The 17,474-nt window shown below is 61.7% G+C and overlaps 2 protein-coding genes across 2 annotated transcripts; both read left to right on the top strand.

The window, feature by feature from the left end:
- The first annotated feature begins 117 nt into the window (after window positions 1-117).
- On the top strand, window positions 118-10,821 carry Sec13 (SEC13 homolog, nuclear pore and COPII coat complex component). Its single transcript, XM_048356261.1, has 9 exons — window positions 118-233; window positions 3,061-3,105; window positions 5,987-6,102; window positions 7,077-7,228; window positions 7,525-7,658; window positions 7,919-8,052; window positions 8,203-8,326; window positions 9,425-9,571; window positions 10,555-10,821. Exons 1-9 carry the CDS (start codon window positions 231-233, stop codon window positions 10,672-10,674), a joined length of 975 nt encoding a protein of 324 aa, XP_048212218.1. The 5' UTR covers window positions 118-230; the 3' UTR covers window positions 10,675-10,821.
- Window positions 10,822-16,282: 5,461 nt separating this feature from the next.
- Ghrl (ghrelin and obestatin prepropeptide) lies at window positions 16,283-17,442 on the top strand. Its single transcript, XM_048356277.1, has 4 exons — window positions 16,283-16,426; window positions 16,546-16,653; window positions 17,157-17,265; window positions 17,411-17,442. The coding sequence occupies exons 1-4, from the start codon at window positions 16,319-16,321 to the stop codon at window positions 17,428-17,430; spliced, it is 345 nt and encodes a 114-aa protein (XP_048212234.1). The 5' UTR covers window positions 16,283-16,318; the 3' UTR covers window positions 17,431-17,442.
- Window positions 17,443-17,474: the final 32 nt, after the last annotated feature.

Here is a 17,474-nt window from a genome sequence, read left to right as displayed (position 1 = left end):
GGGGCGTGGCCCGACGCGAGGGGCGTGGCCCCGTCCTCGGGGGCGTGGCCTGCGGTGGGCGGGCCTGTGAAGGCGGGCCGCGGCCTCTGGGAGGCCCGGAACCTTGGTGTGGGTCCCGTGTGCTGCTGCCCGGAAGCTCTGGAGAGGCAGCCCGGCGCCGGAAGCGAGCGGTCCGGAGGCGCCGCCGGGAGCTGCCACGTCCGAGCCCGGGAGTCGGCGCCACCGCAGCGATGGTGAGTGTGGGGAGACGGGCACGGTGGGGGCCCCGGTCGCGCGGTGTCCGCGCCGCGGTGAGGCCCAGGCCTGGCGGGGGCCCTCCGGCGTCCCTCCTCCGCGCGGCCCCGTGGGAGCGGGCGGCCGCGGAAGTTCCCGGGACGGCGGGCCTCCGGTTACCGTCGGGGAAGTCGACGAGGCCGCGGCGTGGGGAGCTGACGGCCGGGCGGGCGTGCGTGCGCGGCCTCCTGCGCTGCTGCTGAGCGGCAGAGCTGGGATTTGAACCCTGGTCACCCTCCGGTGGCGCCGCCGCACGCTCGGTGCGCACCCCAGGACCCGTGGAAAGGCTGCCGAGTGGGTGCCGACTCCGGTGGAGGCCCCGGCCGTGTGCCCCGCGCCTGGCCCGCGCAGCGAATGAATGAGAAGTCAGGAGGAGCGTGCGTGCGTGCGTGCGTGCGTGCGGGAGCGGCCCCCCCTGGGCTGGACCCGGCGCCTCTTGAGCCAGTCTATAATTTCTGAGATTCTGGAGAGGCGTTTGGGTGTGGGGTTTCTTTTTTGTTCTGCACTGCTTATTAATGCCGAGCAGATAATCTCCAGGTGCACAAGAGGACATAGGCCCAGAACTTTAAATCAGGGATGCGTGTGAGAAGCGAGGCTCACTCAAGACGAATGTCAGAAGGACACACGGGTTCTCTCCAGGGCCCTTCGGTGACCCATAAAACCACCTGTCAGTCAGGCGCCTGGGGCTCACACCTGTAATCCTAGTAATTCGGGAGGCTGAGCTCTGAGGATCGTGGTTCCGAGCATCTAAGACAAGTCCAAGAGACTCTTACCTCCAGCTGTCAAAAAGCCAGAAGCGGGGTGTGTCTCAAGCAGTACAGCAACAGCCCTGAGCAAGAAAAGCCAAGCAAGTGTGTGAGACTTTTGAGTTCCTGCCCCAGTACCTGCCAGGAAAAAAAAAAAAATTCCAAGCTGGGAGCCAGTGACTCACACTTATAATTCTAGCCACGCAGGCAGCTGAGTCTTAGGATCAAAGTTCAAAGCCAGCCAGGGCAGGCATGTCTGAGGCACTTATCTTTCGTTAACTAGAAAGAGAAAGTATAAATAATAAAATCACTTCTCACTTGGGCACTGGTTCCTCACACCTATAATCCTAGCTACTCTGGAGGATGAGATCTGATGATCCAGGTTCAAAGCTCTCCCAGGCAGGAAAGTCTATGAAATTCTTATCTCTGGTTAATTACCAAAAAAGCTGGAAGCTGGGGGCTGGGCATATGGCTAAGAGGTAGAGTGCTTGCCTTGCATACATGAAGCCCTGGGTTCGATTCCTCAGCACCACGTAAACAGAAAAAGTTGGAAGTGGCGCTGTGGCTCAAGTGGTAGAGTGCTAGCCTTGAGCAAAACGAAGCCAGGGACAGTGCTCAGGCCCTGAGTTCAAGTCCCAGGACTGGCACCAATTTTTTTAAATAAAAACAAATACTTCTCAGTAAACTATTCCTTCCTGTGCCTACTTATCCCTTGGCCGCTGGGTTTAGGGAATTTGGTGTGCCAAGTACTTTGTATTTCAGGTGGGGAGTGCAGCACGTGGGCTGTGGGCTGAGAAGTGAGAGGACAGGGCTTTTCCCCAGCCCGGCTTTTAGCTGGTCGCGGCTGAAGTGAGGGTTTCGCCTTCTCTGAGCTGCCTCTCCCCTTGTTCTGTCAGGCGGCCAGCGTCGCCTGGGCCATGCACCTCACTTTGTGACCCGGACAGCTGGACACTTGTTTTCCTTTCTTGCCTTGGCAGACCCTGGCATCTACTTCCAGGGACTAGAGTTAGCCAGGAGAACCTGTCCTCACTTGTGCTTTGGACTTTCTGAACTACTCCATCCCTGGGCTTTTTCCCAAGCCCACCTTTCTGAATAGACTTTCTGAGAACACCTTTCTGAGACAGGATATTGCTGAACAGCTTAGTTTGGCTCCAAATCTGTGATCCTTCTACCTCAGCCTTCTGAGTCCTGGCACTACAGGTGTGTGCAAGCATTCCTGGCCCTGAAAATTTGGACTTTGTAATGAGGATTTGTGCTGGGGAGGGTGAAGTAGAGGGAATGAGGAGAAATACCATTTCCAAATTGAAACCTCCTTTATGGCCCTTTTTTAAAAATTAATTTTATTGATAAGGTGATGTACAGAGGGGGTACAGTTACATAATAAGGTAGTGAGTACATTTCTTGTCATATCTGTTACACCTTCCCTCATTTTTCTTTCCCTTCCCTAGTTCAGGTAAGCATATATACAATATCCAGTGTATCAAAATCATATACAGTAACCACATGAGGTACGCCAAAGGAAATGCACCTAGTACATTAAATGTAATGACAGCAATAAAATCCTCCTGTTTCCTTCTCTCGGAGTTCATTTTGCTTAGCCTCATCTTATATAATCATATGTACATAGCAATTGAGCTATTGTGAGCCTCTGATAGATCTATCCTAGACCTTTTTATGTTTGTTGAGTAATTGTTTAGTTTTCTATACGTAATGTAAAGTCGCTGACCCAAACATGTGGAGATACCATGAGAAAAGAAGTTTGTTATTTTGCAGACCTGGTCTCTGCTGTTCTCCCCCCGCCCCCTTGGTCCTTTTTTTATAGCCCAGAATTTAAGAGAATAGAAGTTGAACAAAGAAAAAGATCCCAGGTTTCGTTCATTTATTCATTCTGTGAATAGTCAAATGTTCCGTCTCTTCTGTCTGGAAGGAATGAGGAAGGGAACACATAAATACCCTCAGGCTGAAGAACAGTTGTGGTGGTAAGGAGATGGCTGCCTTCTAACCCCTGTCAGCTAATTTGCCACCTTGTCTTTGGTTCTAGGTGTCGGTAATTAACACTGTGGACACGTCCCACGAGGACATGATTGTAAGTATTCAGTCAGCCTGCCCTGGGCTTTGCGCGTGGGCATTTCATGATTCCTTTCTGTCATTTATGAGCCAGGCATGGCCCTGCGGTGCTTGCCAGTGTTGCTGTGGCCCCGGGCATATGAGCATCGTCCCGGCCGTGCTTCCTGCCTTGGCAGAGCTGTGCCGGTCCCTGCAGGGGATCGTGGGAGTTGGTGTGCCGCTGAGGGCCTTGTCCTTTGAACGCCACAGTGAGCATCTTGCTCTGGAACTGAGGCCAGGAGGATGCAGAGCTTTGACCTCCTCTTTCTGTCACATTTTTTTTTCCTGCCAGTCTTGGGGCTTGAACTCAGGGCCTGGGCGCTGTCCCTGAGCCTCTTTGTGCTGAAGGCTGGCACTCTTACCACCTGAGCCACAGCGCCACTTCTGGCTTCTTCTGAGTGTAAGGTTCGCCAGAAAGGAAAGGAAACCCGCCACATGGTTCAGGCAGAAAGGAGTTTATTGGGGGTAGAGCAGACTGCTGGCTTGCTCCCACAAGAAGGAGGCATGGGGAGACAGGGGAAGGAGGAAGAGAAAAAGACAGAGAGAGCAAGAGAGAAAAGGAAAGAGCGCGGGTACCGTGTTGAGCCGGGTTACATAGGGAAAGGTGGGGGATCTGGCCGGGCGGATTGGATGTGACCTCAGAGAAGGAGAAGGTAACTGCCTCCAGGTGTGCCAGTTACCTAGGTAATGCGAGTACTAGGTGCAGACTTGAACAGGTAGGGGGCATTGCATGGAGCCCTCCCCGGTGTGGACCTTACACTGAGTAGTTTATTGGAGTTAAGAGTCTCACGGGGGCCTGGGGATATGGCCTAGTGGCAAGAGTGCCTGCCTCCTATACATGAGTCCCTGGGTTCGATTCCCCAGCACCACATATACAGAAAATGGCCAGAGGGGGCGCTGTGGCTCAAGTGGCAGAGTGCTAGCCTTGAGCAAAAAGAAGCCAGGGACAGTGCTCAGGCCCTGAGTCCAAGGCCCAGGACTGGCAAAAAAAAAAGAGTCTCACGGGGACTTTTCTTCCCAGGCTGGCTTCAAACAGTGATCCTCAGATCTCAGCCTCCTGAGTAGCTAGGGTTACCGGCGTGAGGAAGCCTGAGGCAGGGCCAGCTGGGACCATTGCAGACAGGCGGCCAGACAAGGCCTCTGAGCCTGAAGTCTAAGCTGTGGGGACTGCAGAGAATGGTAGAGTCCCTGTCGACTCTCCCAGCAGCCTCTGATCACAGCCGGGTCAGTGGCTCCAGCGTTGCGTGCATGTTCCGGCCCTCACAGCTTGTCCCCAGCAAGTGTTTCTGAGTATCTGAGAAGCTCACCGGTTAGTGGGCCATGCGTGGTCCTGTGGGCCAGAAGTTTCCATCTGAGTGTCCTATTTGTGAGCCAGCCTCAGTTTCCTTATGGGAAAACCAGTGGACTTGCAGACTGTAAACTGTCCCCCCCAAGCAAGTGCAGTTGTGAGCCCCATTTAAACAAAGAAACTCAACCAGGCACTGGTGGCTCATGCCTGAGATTTGAGGATCACGGTTCAAAGCCAGCCCAGGTAGGAAGGTTTGTGAGACTCTTATCTCCAGTTAACCAGCAAAAAGTCCGAAGTGAAGCTGTGGCTCCAGTGGTAGAGTACTAGGCCTTGAGTTCAAGCCCCAGAGCAGCGTACACACAGAGAAGGAAACTCAAGGTCAAAGGCCCACAGCAGATTAGCTGAGGACATAGGGTTTAGATCTCAGCCACTCTCCCCTCCGCCCTGCCCTGCCCCACCTGCCCTCCTCTGGGAAGGACTCTGGAGTCCACTGCCCTGCCTGCCTTCCAGGAAAGCAGGCTGCTGGAGGCTCAGCAGCCAAGTGGAGCCTCCTTGGAAAGGTAACAGTTGCTCCTGGTAGCCAAGATCCCCAAGACGGGAGGACCACCAGGGAGGTGCCATTTGTTGAGATGGCAGCGCCAGCCCGCGGGGAGGGGGGGGGCGCTGAGGCAGTGGACCCTGAGTGACGTCGCCCTCGGGGCTCGCTCCCTTTGGTGGGATGGAAGGCTCCAGGGCCTCTGTGGAGGAAGAGCCCAGGCGTCGGCACGGAACCCTGTGTCTAGGCCTCGGACCCCCTGAGGACCTCCTGTGCTTAGCATCAGCCTTGGCTCCGGGGCGGGGCTGTCCAGGGCACCTCCACCGGTAGCCCGCAGAGCCTGTTCCCAAAGGAAGAGGGTGGCGAGGGCAGCTGGCCCCCCTTCCTGCCCCCATGCCCCTCAGCAGGATCGGAGGACACCTGTGTAGGGTCTGTAACACCCACGGGGCCTGACAGAGCCTGCCGTGGACATGGGACGTGGCTCCAGTGTAGAGTGCTTGCCTGGCAAGTGCTAGGTCCCGAGTCCAGCCCCAGTGCGCACACACACACACACACACACACACACACCGGACATAGTGCTAGGTCCCGAGTCCAGCCCCAGTGCGCACACACACACACACACACACACACACACACCGGACATAGTGCTAGGTCCCGAGTCCAGCCCCAGTGCAGACACACGCGCACGCACACACCAGACATAGTGCTAGGTCCCGAGTCCAGCCCCAGTGCACACATGCACATGCACACACACCAGACATAGTGGTAGGTCCCAAATCCAGCCCCAGTGCAGACACGCACACACACACGCACACACACACCAGACAGTGCTAGGTCCCGAGTCCAACCCCAGTGCAGAGAAAGACACACACGCACTGGCACGCACACACCAGACATAGGAGTTTCGGGTAGAAAGACAGCGGCTGCCGTGCTAGTGTTTTGCCCGGTGGTGACGATTCATTGACGCTAATCTCAGGGAGGCCCTAGCCCGTGCCAGGCCCAGCCGCAGGCTCCTCCCGCCCCATCCCCCCTTTGCAGCACGACGCCCAGATGGACTACTACGGCACCCGCCTGGCCACCTGCTCCTCCGACAGGTCTGTCAAGATCTTCGACGTGCGCAACGGAGGGCAGATCCTCATCGCCGACCTCCGGGGGTAGGTGGGGCCGGGCTCCCCGAGGCCCGAGGAAAGGACGGTGCCCGCGTGCCAGCCGCCCTGTGCCCCCCGCACGCGTCCCAGGCAGCGGTGTGGCTGAGGGCACGGGCAGAGCCGTTGGAAGGCCTGCAGCGGGCGCGGCGGGGCGCGGGCCGGGAGTCGGGTGTGAGCCCGTCAGCAGCCGTGCTGGGAGAACCCAGCCCTGCCTGTGCCCCGCAGGTGCTTGCAGATGCTCAGTTCTCCCTTCTCCCTGCCACGGCCGGTCCCTGGGGGCCCTGGCTCCTCTGCATGGCCACCTCTCCCCTCCCGCTCCTCGCCGCGTGCCCGGCCCAGCCGTGTAACCCGGCTCGCACGGGTGTCCCAGGGCTTTCCCCACAGCCGGCAGCTGAGAGCGGGGGCCGGGAAGACGCTGGCTGTCTCCTGTACTTTCTCTGTGTTTAGCATTTCCTCAAGTCACAAGTGTGTAGCACCTGTCGCTTTGTCACCAACAGAATGGGGAATTCTCATCTTACTTTAGTCATTCAGCTGTCTCAGAATACTGATGGGCAGCACGTTGAAACGCATCAGGACTGGGAAATTTCACAAGATAGTAAGACCTGCCACCGAGCAGCTTCCTGCTGCCCCTTCCTTACGCGTTGTGTTTGAGCAGCTGGATCCGTTTCGGGAGAGTGGGGTGTTCTTTGTAAGCCGCCGCCTCCGCGCAAGGAATCCCGGGGGCTCACGCCTGCGCGGGCCGTGCGGAGCGGAAGCGGGGTGTGACTGTGCCCGCGGTCCCGGCCTCAGGAAGCAGGGACAGGCGGGTTGTGAATTCTGAGCCAAGCTGGATTACGTAGGGAGACCCCGTCTTAAAACAAAGGAGGCGTCTGGTCGGGTGGTCGCTCCGGATCGAAGCGGAGAGGAAGCCCCCCGGTGGGGGCGGTGGGCCTGTGTGGGCGCCCGGCCCTCCGAGCCCACTCCGCCCCCTCCCCTCGCAGCCACGAGGGCCCCGTGTGGCAGGTGGCCTGGGCCCACCCCATGTACGGCAACATCCTGGCGTCCTGCTCCTACGACCGCAAAGTCATCATCTGGAAAGAGGAAAACGGCACGTGGGAGAAGACCCACGAACACGCGGGACACGACTCCTCAGGTACACCGGGCAGCCTGGGGCCGCGGCCCCGGCGGGAGCGGCCCGCGTCCTGAGGTCACCCTCAGCCCCGAAGCCTCCCTCCCCGCTGCCCGGCACGGCCGTCAGCCTCGGCTCGCCTCCCTCCACGTGGATTTTAGCCAGGTGGCTGCTGTGGCACGCTATCAGTTGGTTATTTCAGTGTCCTCAGCTGGCGGAGCGACAGCTGCCCCCCACGAGTCCCGGGGTTCCTCAGGGAAGTTGGTGGAGCAGTGGACAGGGAGGGAACGCCAGCTCCCCGCGCCCTCTGCTCCCCGCAGTGAACTCTGTGTGCTGGGCCCCCCACGACTATGGGCTGATCCTGGCCTGCGGGAGCTCGGACGGGGCCATCTCCCTGCTCACCTACACGGGGGAAGGCCAGTGGGAAGTGAAGAAGATCAACAACGCCCACACCGTAAGTCCGGACGCCTCCCACGAGGAGGGGGCCCCGGGCGGCGCCCTGTCATCCTGTGCCCTCCTGGCCTTTGGGGCGTCTCCTGGGAGGCCCGCTTTGAGCTGCTTCCCGCGCGCGCGCGCACTGCGGAGAAGACAGCCGGTTCTCCGTAAGAGGACTTTGCGTGGCCGGCACCCGTCCACGCCGGCCACCTGACAGCCCGGGCACGGGCGGCCTCGGGGTGCGCGGCAGGGCAGTGGCACCGCACCCCCTCTCCGCAGATCGGCTGCAACGCCGTCAGCTGGGCCCCTGCCGTGGTCCCCGGCAGCCTCCTGGACCAGCCCTCGGGCCAGAAGCCCAGTTTCATCAAGAAGTTTGCCTCGGGCGGCTGCGACAACCTCATCAAGCTGTGGAGGTGAGTCAGGGCGGGTTGCGGGGGCCTCCCGCCCCGGGGGCCCTGTCCTCCCCTCAAGCGCTACCACCCTGCACCCCGTTTGCTGTTGGCGCTGCGGAGACGCACGGCCGCCCCCCACCCTCCCTCCCTCTGCCCTCCCTCCCCCTGCAGGGAAGAGGAGGACGGCCAGTGGAAGGAGGAGCAGAAGCTGGAGGCCCACAGTGACTGGGTTCGAGACGTGGCCTGGGCCCCCTCCATCGGCCTGCCCACCAGCACCATCGCCAGCTGCTCCCAGGTCAGCGCTGGCCCCGGGGAGCCCCGCCGCCCTGCGTGGGCCGGCAGGCGGGCTGTGGGCCCCGGGGGGCCGGGCCGTGGTGAAGCTGGCACGGGTGGTTTGATGCCATGAGGGCCAAGCGCAGGCCCAGACTTCCTCCCACCTCTCGCGGAAGGACCGGGGGCCGCGCCGGGGGTCTGGGCAGGGGCAGCCCTCCTCCCAGACACGTGGCGAGTGGAAGGCAAGGAGCCACCATGGAGACCCAGCCAGGCCTCTGTGGTTGCACCAGGCTCCCAGGTCCAAAGGAGGCCAGGTGCCGGCGGCTCACACCCGGCTTCCTAGCTACTCGGGAGGCTGAGGACTGAGGTTCAAAGCCAGCCTGGGCAGGAAAGGCTGGGACACTTATCTCCAGGGAATCCACAGAAAGCCAGAAGAGCACTTGTGAGTCAAGGGTGAAGCGGCCTGTGAGAAAGCTCACGGCCACGCACGCCCCAGTGCAGGCACCAACACGGAAGGGGCTCTGTGCCCGCTCGTCCACTGAGCTGCTTTGGTCTGGAGGCAGCCGAGTGGCTCGGCAGGCTCAGGGCAAGCCGGGGAAGGGGGAGTGGGCAGTGCCCGTCCCCCCAGAGCCGGGGAAGAGGGAGTGGGCAGTGCCCGTCCCCCCAGAGCCGGGGAAGGGGGAGTGGGCAGTGCCCGTCCCCCCAGAGCCGGGGAAGGGGGAGTGGGCAGTGCCCGTCCCCCCAGAGCCGGGGAAGGGGGAGTGGGCAGTGCCCGTCCCCCCAGAGCCGGGGAAGAGGGAGTGGGCAGTGCCCAGCCTCCCCAGAGCCGGGGAAGAGGGAGTGGGCAGTGCCCGGCCCCCCCAGAGCCGGGGAAGAGGGAGTGGGCAGTGCCCGGCCCCCCCAGAGCCGGGGAAGAGGGAGTGGGCAGTGCCCGTCCCCCCAGAGCCGGGGAAGAGGGAGTGGGCAGTGCCTGGCCCCCCCAGAGCCGGGGAAGAGGGAGTGGGCAGTGTCCGTCCCCCCCGAGCCGGGGAGCCGAGGGCCCTGGGGGACCCTCCGCGGTGGGGCGGTCACCACGTGCCCCCGCTCGGCTGCGCCACCCACCGCCGCCGCCTCTGCCCAGGACGGCCGCGTGTTCATCTGGACCTGCGACGACGCGTCGGGCAGCATGTGGTCGCCGAAGCTGCTGCACAAGTTCAGCGACGTGGTGTGGCACGTGAGCTGGTCCATCACCGCCAACATCCTGGCCGTCTCGGGCGGCGACAACAAGGTAGGTGCTGGGGGCGAGCTGTCCCCGCGCCGCCGCGGCCCTGGGCGCCCCGGGAGGAAGGAAGCGCAGGGGACACCGACGCCAGGCCCGGCCCGGCCCTGCGCCGCGGCGCCCTCGCCATCCAGCACCTTGTCTTCGGGGTGTTCCGTTAGCACCCCCGGGGCAGCGGGCGCAGAGCGCGTGGGGCCGGGGCGGTCTCAGCCCCCTGCCTGCGCTGGGACCTGGGGGGACGCGGTGGAATGGAGCCCAGCGGGCAGGAGGGCGGCCCCGGGCACCGCCGCCCTGCGAGAGCGCCCGGATCCGACCCGGCGGCGGCGCGGCTGCCTGCGGCCTGGAGCCTGGAGCGGGCTCCCCGGAGCGGGCGCTGTAGCCCTGAGCGCTTCGTGCGCCTCCTCGCGCGCCCGTCCCCCCTCCCCCTCCCCTCCCCCTCCCCCTCGTGCTACGCCAGGGCTCTCCTGGTTGCAGACTCTGGGAGCCCGGGCCCGGGGCCCCCGCTTGGCAGGAGCGCCCCGTTTTCGAGACAAGCCTTTCGGCCCCTCCCGTGTCGTCCGCAGTGGTTTTTGTGTGGAAGGGGCTGGGGGGGCTGGGGGGGCTGCGGTCCCCGCTCCCTGGCGGCGGGGCCGGGGGGCTGTGGTCCCCGCTCCCCGGCGGCGGGGCCGGGGGGCTGCGGTCCCCGCTCCCCGGCGGCGGGGCCGGGGGGCTGCGGTCCCCGCTCCCTGGCGGCGGGGCCGGGGGGCTGTGGTCCCTGCTCCCCGGCGGCGGGGCCGGGGGGCTGTGGTCCCCGCTCCCCGGCGGCGGGGCTGGGGGGCTGTGGTCCCCGCTCCCCGCGGCAGCGCTTGACAGTTTAGGCAGCGCGGCTCCCGTGCCGCATCTCCGCTCCCCCCCCCCCATCCCCCGCTTCCCTGCGGCCAGGACGGGGCGGGGGGGCGGGGGGGCGGGAGCCGGGCGGGGCGGTGACCCCGAGCTTGGGCGCTGACCCGCAGGTGACGCTGTGGAAGGAGTCGGTGGACGGACAGTGGGTTTGCATCAGTGACGTCAACAAGGGCCAGGGGTCCGGGTCCGCGTCGGCGTCGGCCGCAGACGGCCAGCAGAACGAGCAGTGACCCCGCGCCTGCCGCCCGCGAACAGGAAACCACACGACTTGATCTAGTATCTTAAAATATTTTTGGCCATTTTTACGTGTCTTTGGGCTTCAGCATTATTGGGGGGAAGCTGTTTCCAAAGCAAATAAACTTGTATTGCTAATAATCCTTCCTGCATTGCTCAAATGCCGCCGCAAGGAAGCCTGGGCAGCGGGGGCCGGGGCGCGCCCGCCCTCCTCACCGCCCCACAGGCTGAGGTCTGAGCACCGACGTGTGCAGCCAGCCTGGGCGGGAAAGGCCCTGAGGCGCATCTCCAGCTAACGCCCCAAAACCCAGGAGTGCTAGCCGTGAGCGGAAATGCAGAGAGAAGTGCCCCGGCCCTGAGTTCAAGCCCACGACCAACAAAAAGGAAGCCGGTCGGACTGGGCCTGAGCTCTGTCGTTCCCGCCCTGCAAGGCAGGACTGCTGGCGGCCCTGTGTGTGCTGGACCTGTGCAAGCCGCCTCGGGACCGCCACAGTGACCGCCATCCATGCCTGCAGTTTACCCAACCCCGGGCGCGAGGCCCGCCAGGAAAGAGCATCCTGGCGCCAAGACGGTGAGCTCCGCCCACACACAGCCTGGCTCCGCCCACACCCTCCACCTCACACCACACACACAGCCTGGCTCCGCCCACACCCTCCACCTCACCCCACACACAGCCTGGCCCCGCCCACACCCTCCACCTCACCCCCCACACAGCCTGGCCCCGCCCACACCCTCCACCTCACCCCCCACACAGCCTGGCTCCGCCCACACCCCCCACCACACCACACACACAGCCTGGCTCCGCCCACACCCTCCACCTCACCCCACACACAGCCTGGCTCCGCCCACACCCCCCACCTCACCCCACACACAGCCTGGCTCCGCCCACACCCTCCACCTCACCCCACACACAGCCTGGCTCCGCCCACACCCTCCACCTCACCCCACACACAGCCTGGCTCCGCCCACACCCTCCACCTCACCCCACACACCCACACCCTCCACTTCACCCCACACACAGCCTGGCTCCGCCCACACCCTCCACCTCACCCCACAAACAGTCTGGCTCCGCCCACACCTCACCCCACACACAGCCTGGCCCCGCCCACACCCTCCACCTCACCCCACACACAGCCTGGCCCCGCCCACACCCTCCACCTCACCCCCCACACACAGCCTGGCTCCGCCCACACCCTCCACCTCACCCCACACACAGCCTGGCTCCGCCCACACCTCACCCCACACACAGCCTGGCCCCGCCCACACCCTCCACCTCACCCCACACACAGCCTGGCCCCGCCCACACCCTCCACCTCACCCCACACACAGCCTGGCCCCGCCCACACCCTCCACCTCACCCCACACACAGCCTGGCTCCGCCCACACCCTCCACCTCACCCCACACACAGCCTGGCCCCGCCCACACCCTCCCTCCACCTCACCCCACAAACAGCCTGGCTCCGCCCACACCCTCACCTCACCCCCCCCACACAGCCTGGCCCCGCCCACACCCTCCACCTCACCCCCCCACACACAGCCTGGCCCCGCCCACACCCTCCACCTCACCCCACACACAGCCTGGCTCCGCCCACACCCTCCACCTCACCCCACACACAGCCTGGCTCCGCCCACACCCTCCCTCCACCTCACACAGCCGGGCTCCGCCCACACCACCTCACACCCGTGGGGCCCCAGCTCCCCCAGGAGGCCTTCCCTAGGATGTCAGCAAAGCTGGTGCTGTGGTCCTGACCTGCTCCCTGGCCCCAGGTCTGTGCGCCCCATTGTACACCCCAGCCCTCCTGCTGTGAGGCAGGGCCATGTGAACCCCAAAACATCTGGATGCTCAGTAAGCTGCCCAAGCGGGGACCCAGGTCCTGCTAACGCAGTCCTTTTTCAGCAGCAGAGCATGGTTTCTGTTTTGGGGTTTTTTTGCCAGTCCTGAGCCTTGGACTCAGGGCCTGAGCACCGTCCCTGGCTTCTTTTTGCTCAAGGCTAGCACTCTGCCACTTGAGCCACAGCGCCACTTCTGGCCTTTTCTATATATGTGGTGCTGAGGAATCGAACCCAGGGCTTCATGAATATGAGGCAAGCACTTGACCACTAGGTAGGCCATAAGCACATACAGAAAACAGGAGACAGAGGCAGGAAGACTGCAGGTTCTAGGCCAGCACTGGCTCTATAGCAAGACCCTGCTTCAAAAGAACCCAAAAGTTGGAATGGCTCACACCTGTAATGTAGCTACTCAGGAAGCTGAGATCTGAGGATCGCAGTTCAAAACTGGGCCGGAAAGTCCATGAGACTCATCTCCAATCAACCACTGAGAAAAAGCCAGAAGCAGCGCTGTGGCTTAAGTGGGAAAGCACTAGCTTAAACACGGAGAGACACAGAGACAGTGCACAGGCCCTGACTTCAAGCCCCAGGGCCAGCACACACACAAAAAATCAGAAAGAATGGCATTGATCAGGATGCATTCATTGTGCTCATACATTGACATGTTGAATTAAAAACCCTTTGCACAAATGAAAAAAAAAAGACCAGAAATGACCAGTAGGTAAGAACCTTAAAACACAGCTCTTCCATATTAAGAATGTGAAAGAGGATGGACATGATGAGCAGGTTATATTAGACTCCGCAGGCAGGAAGATCAGTGAACTTGAAGACTGATAGAAACCACAGCCACAGGGAGAAAATGGGGCTAACACAGTGGCTCAGGCAACTAACCTGCGGGACAATCTCAAGTAATGTAAATTGTGTAAATCCCGAGGAGGTGAGGCAAAGGAAAAGACAGAAAAAATGCTTGAAGAAACAACAGCCAAACTTCTTTCCATATACAATTAAGGCTATAAACGTTACAGGTCAAAGATAATCACAGCCCCAAGCAGAGGCAAGCAGAGAAAGCTAACCATATTGCTAGACTAAGTCCACAAAACGGCAGCCAGACAGATTACAGAAGCAAAGAGGGGCCAACTTTCCATGAAAGCCAATGAGCCTGTGTGTGGTAGAGTGCCTGCCTAACACATGCAAGGTCCTGAATCAAGCCCCAGTAGCACACACACATGCACACACACACGCACACGCGCAAATTATGACCAAAGCCATAAACAACTGAAGTACGGAACGAAGTGTTAGCATCAGCTGGGCACTGGCGGCTCACACTGTAATCCCAGCTACTCAGGAGGCTGAGGTCTGAAAGTCGTGGTCCAGAGCCAGCCTGGGCAGCAAAGCCCATGAGATCCTGATCTATAAATAACTACCAGAAAACCGGAAGTGGAGCTGTGGCTCAAAGTGAAAGAGCTCGGGGACATCACCCAGGCCCCGAGTTCAAGCCCCGTGATCAACCAAAACAAACAGAAAAACGACCCAACAACACAGTACAATTTGGTGGGAGCGTGCGCACAAGTTCACCTTATGCCACTATATACTAAACACTAATGAAAAGCTCAAGTGCCTACCTTAATTTCAGATTTTAAAATAAACTGGAACTGGGGCTGGGGATATGGCCTAGTGGCAAGAGCGCTTGCCTCGTATACATGAAGCCCTGGGTTCGATTCCCCAGCACCACATATACAGAAAATGGCCAGAAGTGGCACTGTGGCTCAAGTGGCAGAGTGCTAGCCTTGAGCAAAAAGAAGCCAGGGACAGTGCTCAGGCCCTGAGTCCAAGGCCTAGGACTGGCAAAATAAATAAATAAATAAACTGGAACTACAATCAAAGAGACATATAAAAGGGTTGATTCATCAGGAAGACATAATCCTTTTTTATTTTTGCCAGTCCTGGGGCTTGAACTTAGGGACTGAGCACTGTCTTCTTTTTTGCTCAAGGCTAGCACTCTACCACTGGAGCCATAATAGCTCCACATCTGGCTTTTCTGCGTACGTGGTGCTGAGGAATCGAACCCAGGGCTTCATGCATGCCAGGCGAGCACTCTACCACTAAGCCCCATCCCTAGACCTGAAACAGCTTCGAATAGATAAACAGAACTGAAGCCCCGGGAGCTAGAGGAGAAAGAACGGATGGTTTTTCAGTCCTCCGGAATTGCTAAACTGCCCTCGGGCATTACCCAGACCTGAAAGGGCTCCCCCAGTCACGTGCTTCCTTCCTGGGTTGCCCCAAACTCCTGGCTGGGGTTTGTGTACTCCCCGGGCACCTCCTCTGTTCTGACCCCCAGCAGGCTGCTGGGCAGATGTGGTATGTGTGCAGCCAGGGGGCTCCAGCTCCTGGCGACTTCGCTGTTCCAAGGTAACGCAGCAGGGTGACGCTGGCCCGTGTTTGCTTGCTGGTGGCGCTATCTAAGATCAACATGGCCGGCCGGCCTGGGGGGCCTGGGGGAGAGGTGCTCATGTCTCCGCAGTGACTGGTTGTCATGGCTAGGGAATTCCTGTTTATGGGGTTTCAGGGATGGGGTGAGTGGAAACTCCCAGGTCTTCTCAGGGGGCTCTGGGCTTCTTCACCGTCTCTACCTCCAGCTCCTCCAGCCTAAAGTGCTCAAAGCGCAAATGGGTAGTTTTCTTGGTGGGGGTGCGTGCGCACACACGCGCGTGTACACACACACATGCATGCGCACTGTTCCTAGAGCTTGAATCCAGGGCCTGGGCACTGGCCGAGCGCTTCTGCTCAAGGCTAGCACTCTACCACTTGAGGCCCCCCCCCCCCCCCCGCCCCGTCCCTTCTGGCTCAGGGGCTTTCCTGCCTCTGCTGGCTTTGAATCGCAATCCTCAGCGCTCAGCCCCGGGGTGGCTGGGATCACAGGCGTGCGCCGCCGCCGGCGCCCAGGTACACAGCCGCCTTGCATGGCTGGCCCTGGGGGGAGACGTTTAAAAGCAGCAGCACAGCGGTCCTGGGGGGGTGGGGGCAGGGGAACGCAGGGGCCGGGCTCCAGGGGGCGAGGCTGTGTGCAGAGGGCAGTCCAAACCCAGTCCAGACACGGTGGGGGTGCGAGGCCTTGGAGCTGCCCTGGTGAGGCCCCCCCCCCACCATCTTCCCAGAAGGAGACAAAGCCGGCTGCATCTGCGAGCCACTCCCCTCCCCAGCGCCAGGGCCCACGGCGCCCCCCTCCGCCCCCCTCCTCCACCATGGGCAATGCACAGCTGGAGTGCGTTCCCCATGCCCGGCCAGGCCGGCCCAGCAACCTCTGGGGGTGCCTGACCTCTACTGTTGATTCCCACCAGAGGACAAGGGCATTTCTAGTTCCCAAGGAACGCAGGCCACCCCCGAGATGGGGTTTCTGGGTGGAAAGCACAGCAGCTTCCTATATAAGGAGCCGCCAGGCACCGGGCACCAAGCACATCTGCCAGGAATCCCAGGTAGGCACTGGTGTGCACGTGTGTGTGTTACAGTGTGTGTCTCTACAGCTTTAGCCTGCTGTGTGGCCGATCCACACAGAGGGGGTGGCGGGGGAGCCCCGAGACTTGCACACCAAGCTGCTTCAGCAGCTCCTCACCCCTCTTGGGCTTCTTCATCGCACCTAAGGGTGGCAGAGTCCCCAGCGCACGGGCCCGGAAGGCAGTGCCCAGCCTGGGCCTCCCCTCCCTCCCCTCCCTCCCCCGCTCAGGGCCTGTGTCCCCCCGGGGCTGGGCTCTCGGGGCCTCTGTCTGAGATCCTCTCTCCTCAGGGCCCTGTCCACACCCAGCCAAGGCCGCCATGTTGTCTGCAGGGAGCGTGTGCAGCCTGCTGCTTCTCAGCGTGCTCTGGGTGGACGTGGCTATGGCCGGCTCCAGCTTCCTGAGCCCCGAGCACCAGAAAGCCCAGGTGAGCCCCCTCCCGCCAGCCTCGGGCTCCGCCTTCCCCCAAGGGCCGCCATCCCATGGCACTCTGCTCCCAGGAAAGATGGGGGGAGCACCCTAAAGAGAGCCTCTCCTTCCTGGCAGAGAAAGGACTCCAAGAAGGCACCCAGCAAGCTGCAGCCCCGGGCTCTGGAAGGCTGGCTCTGGCAGGAGGACCCGGGGCAGGAGGACGGGGCGGAGGACCAGCTGGAGGTCCGGGTGGGTAGCACCGGGCTGGGGGGGGGGCAGCTATGGACAGGGCGTTTCCACGGTACTCACAGGTGAGCTAGCAGAGCCACGGTGGGGACAGGGCGGCCTCGCTTGGTCAGCCACTCAGGACACAGTCACATCTCAAACACTCCCAAAGCTGAGCTCCGCCCAGCGGGCCACCCAGACACCCGGGACACGGACGCCGAGGGGACGAAGGGAGGGGTGGAGCGCTCCTGGCAAGCCAGGCCTGCGTATGAGGGGCTGGGGAAGAAAGACGGAGGTGGGGCTCACCCCCAAACCGGCCTGCCAGGGCCGGAAACTGACCCCTGGGGATTATATATTTGTTCTCCACAATTCCACGGAGGTCAACACGGGGGCTGAGAGGGGCCGGGAGGGGCGGGAGAGCCCGGCTCAGCCGCCAGTCATGGCACCCGCAGGGCCGAGTCCAGGCCTCCCTGGGTGGGGGCGCTGGGCTCAGGGCAGGTGCCATGCTCACTCCCCTCCAGTTCAACGCCCCCTTCGACGTGGGCATCAAGCTGTCAGGGGCGCAGTACCAGCAACACGGCCAGGCCCTGGGGAAGTTCCTGCAGGACGTCCTGTGGGAAGAGGCCAAAGGTGAGGCCTTGTGTTGGGGGGGAGGGGGGCCCAGGTTAATCCCCTTCCCATCAAACTCCAGAAGGGAGCTGAGCTTGCTGGGGACACGGCTCCCAGCCCCCCACCCCCGCTCATTGCCACACTGACCCGCCCGCTTGTGTTTCAGAGGCCCCAGACGCTGAGTGAGGCCTGCGAGGCGCCCTGTCTACGGTCCTGCCCCCCCCCCACCC

Source organism: Perognathus longimembris, chromosome 10 (assembly GCF_023159225.1).
Source record: "Perognathus longimembris pacificus isolate PPM17 chromosome 10, ASM2315922v1, whole genome shotgun sequence".
Taxonomy (NCBI): domain Eukaryota; kingdom Metazoa; phylum Chordata; class Mammalia; order Rodentia; family Heteromyidae; genus Perognathus; species Perognathus longimembris.
Note: the sequence above shows the minus strand (reverse complement) of the source record. Positions and strands in the feature narration are given on the sequence as shown.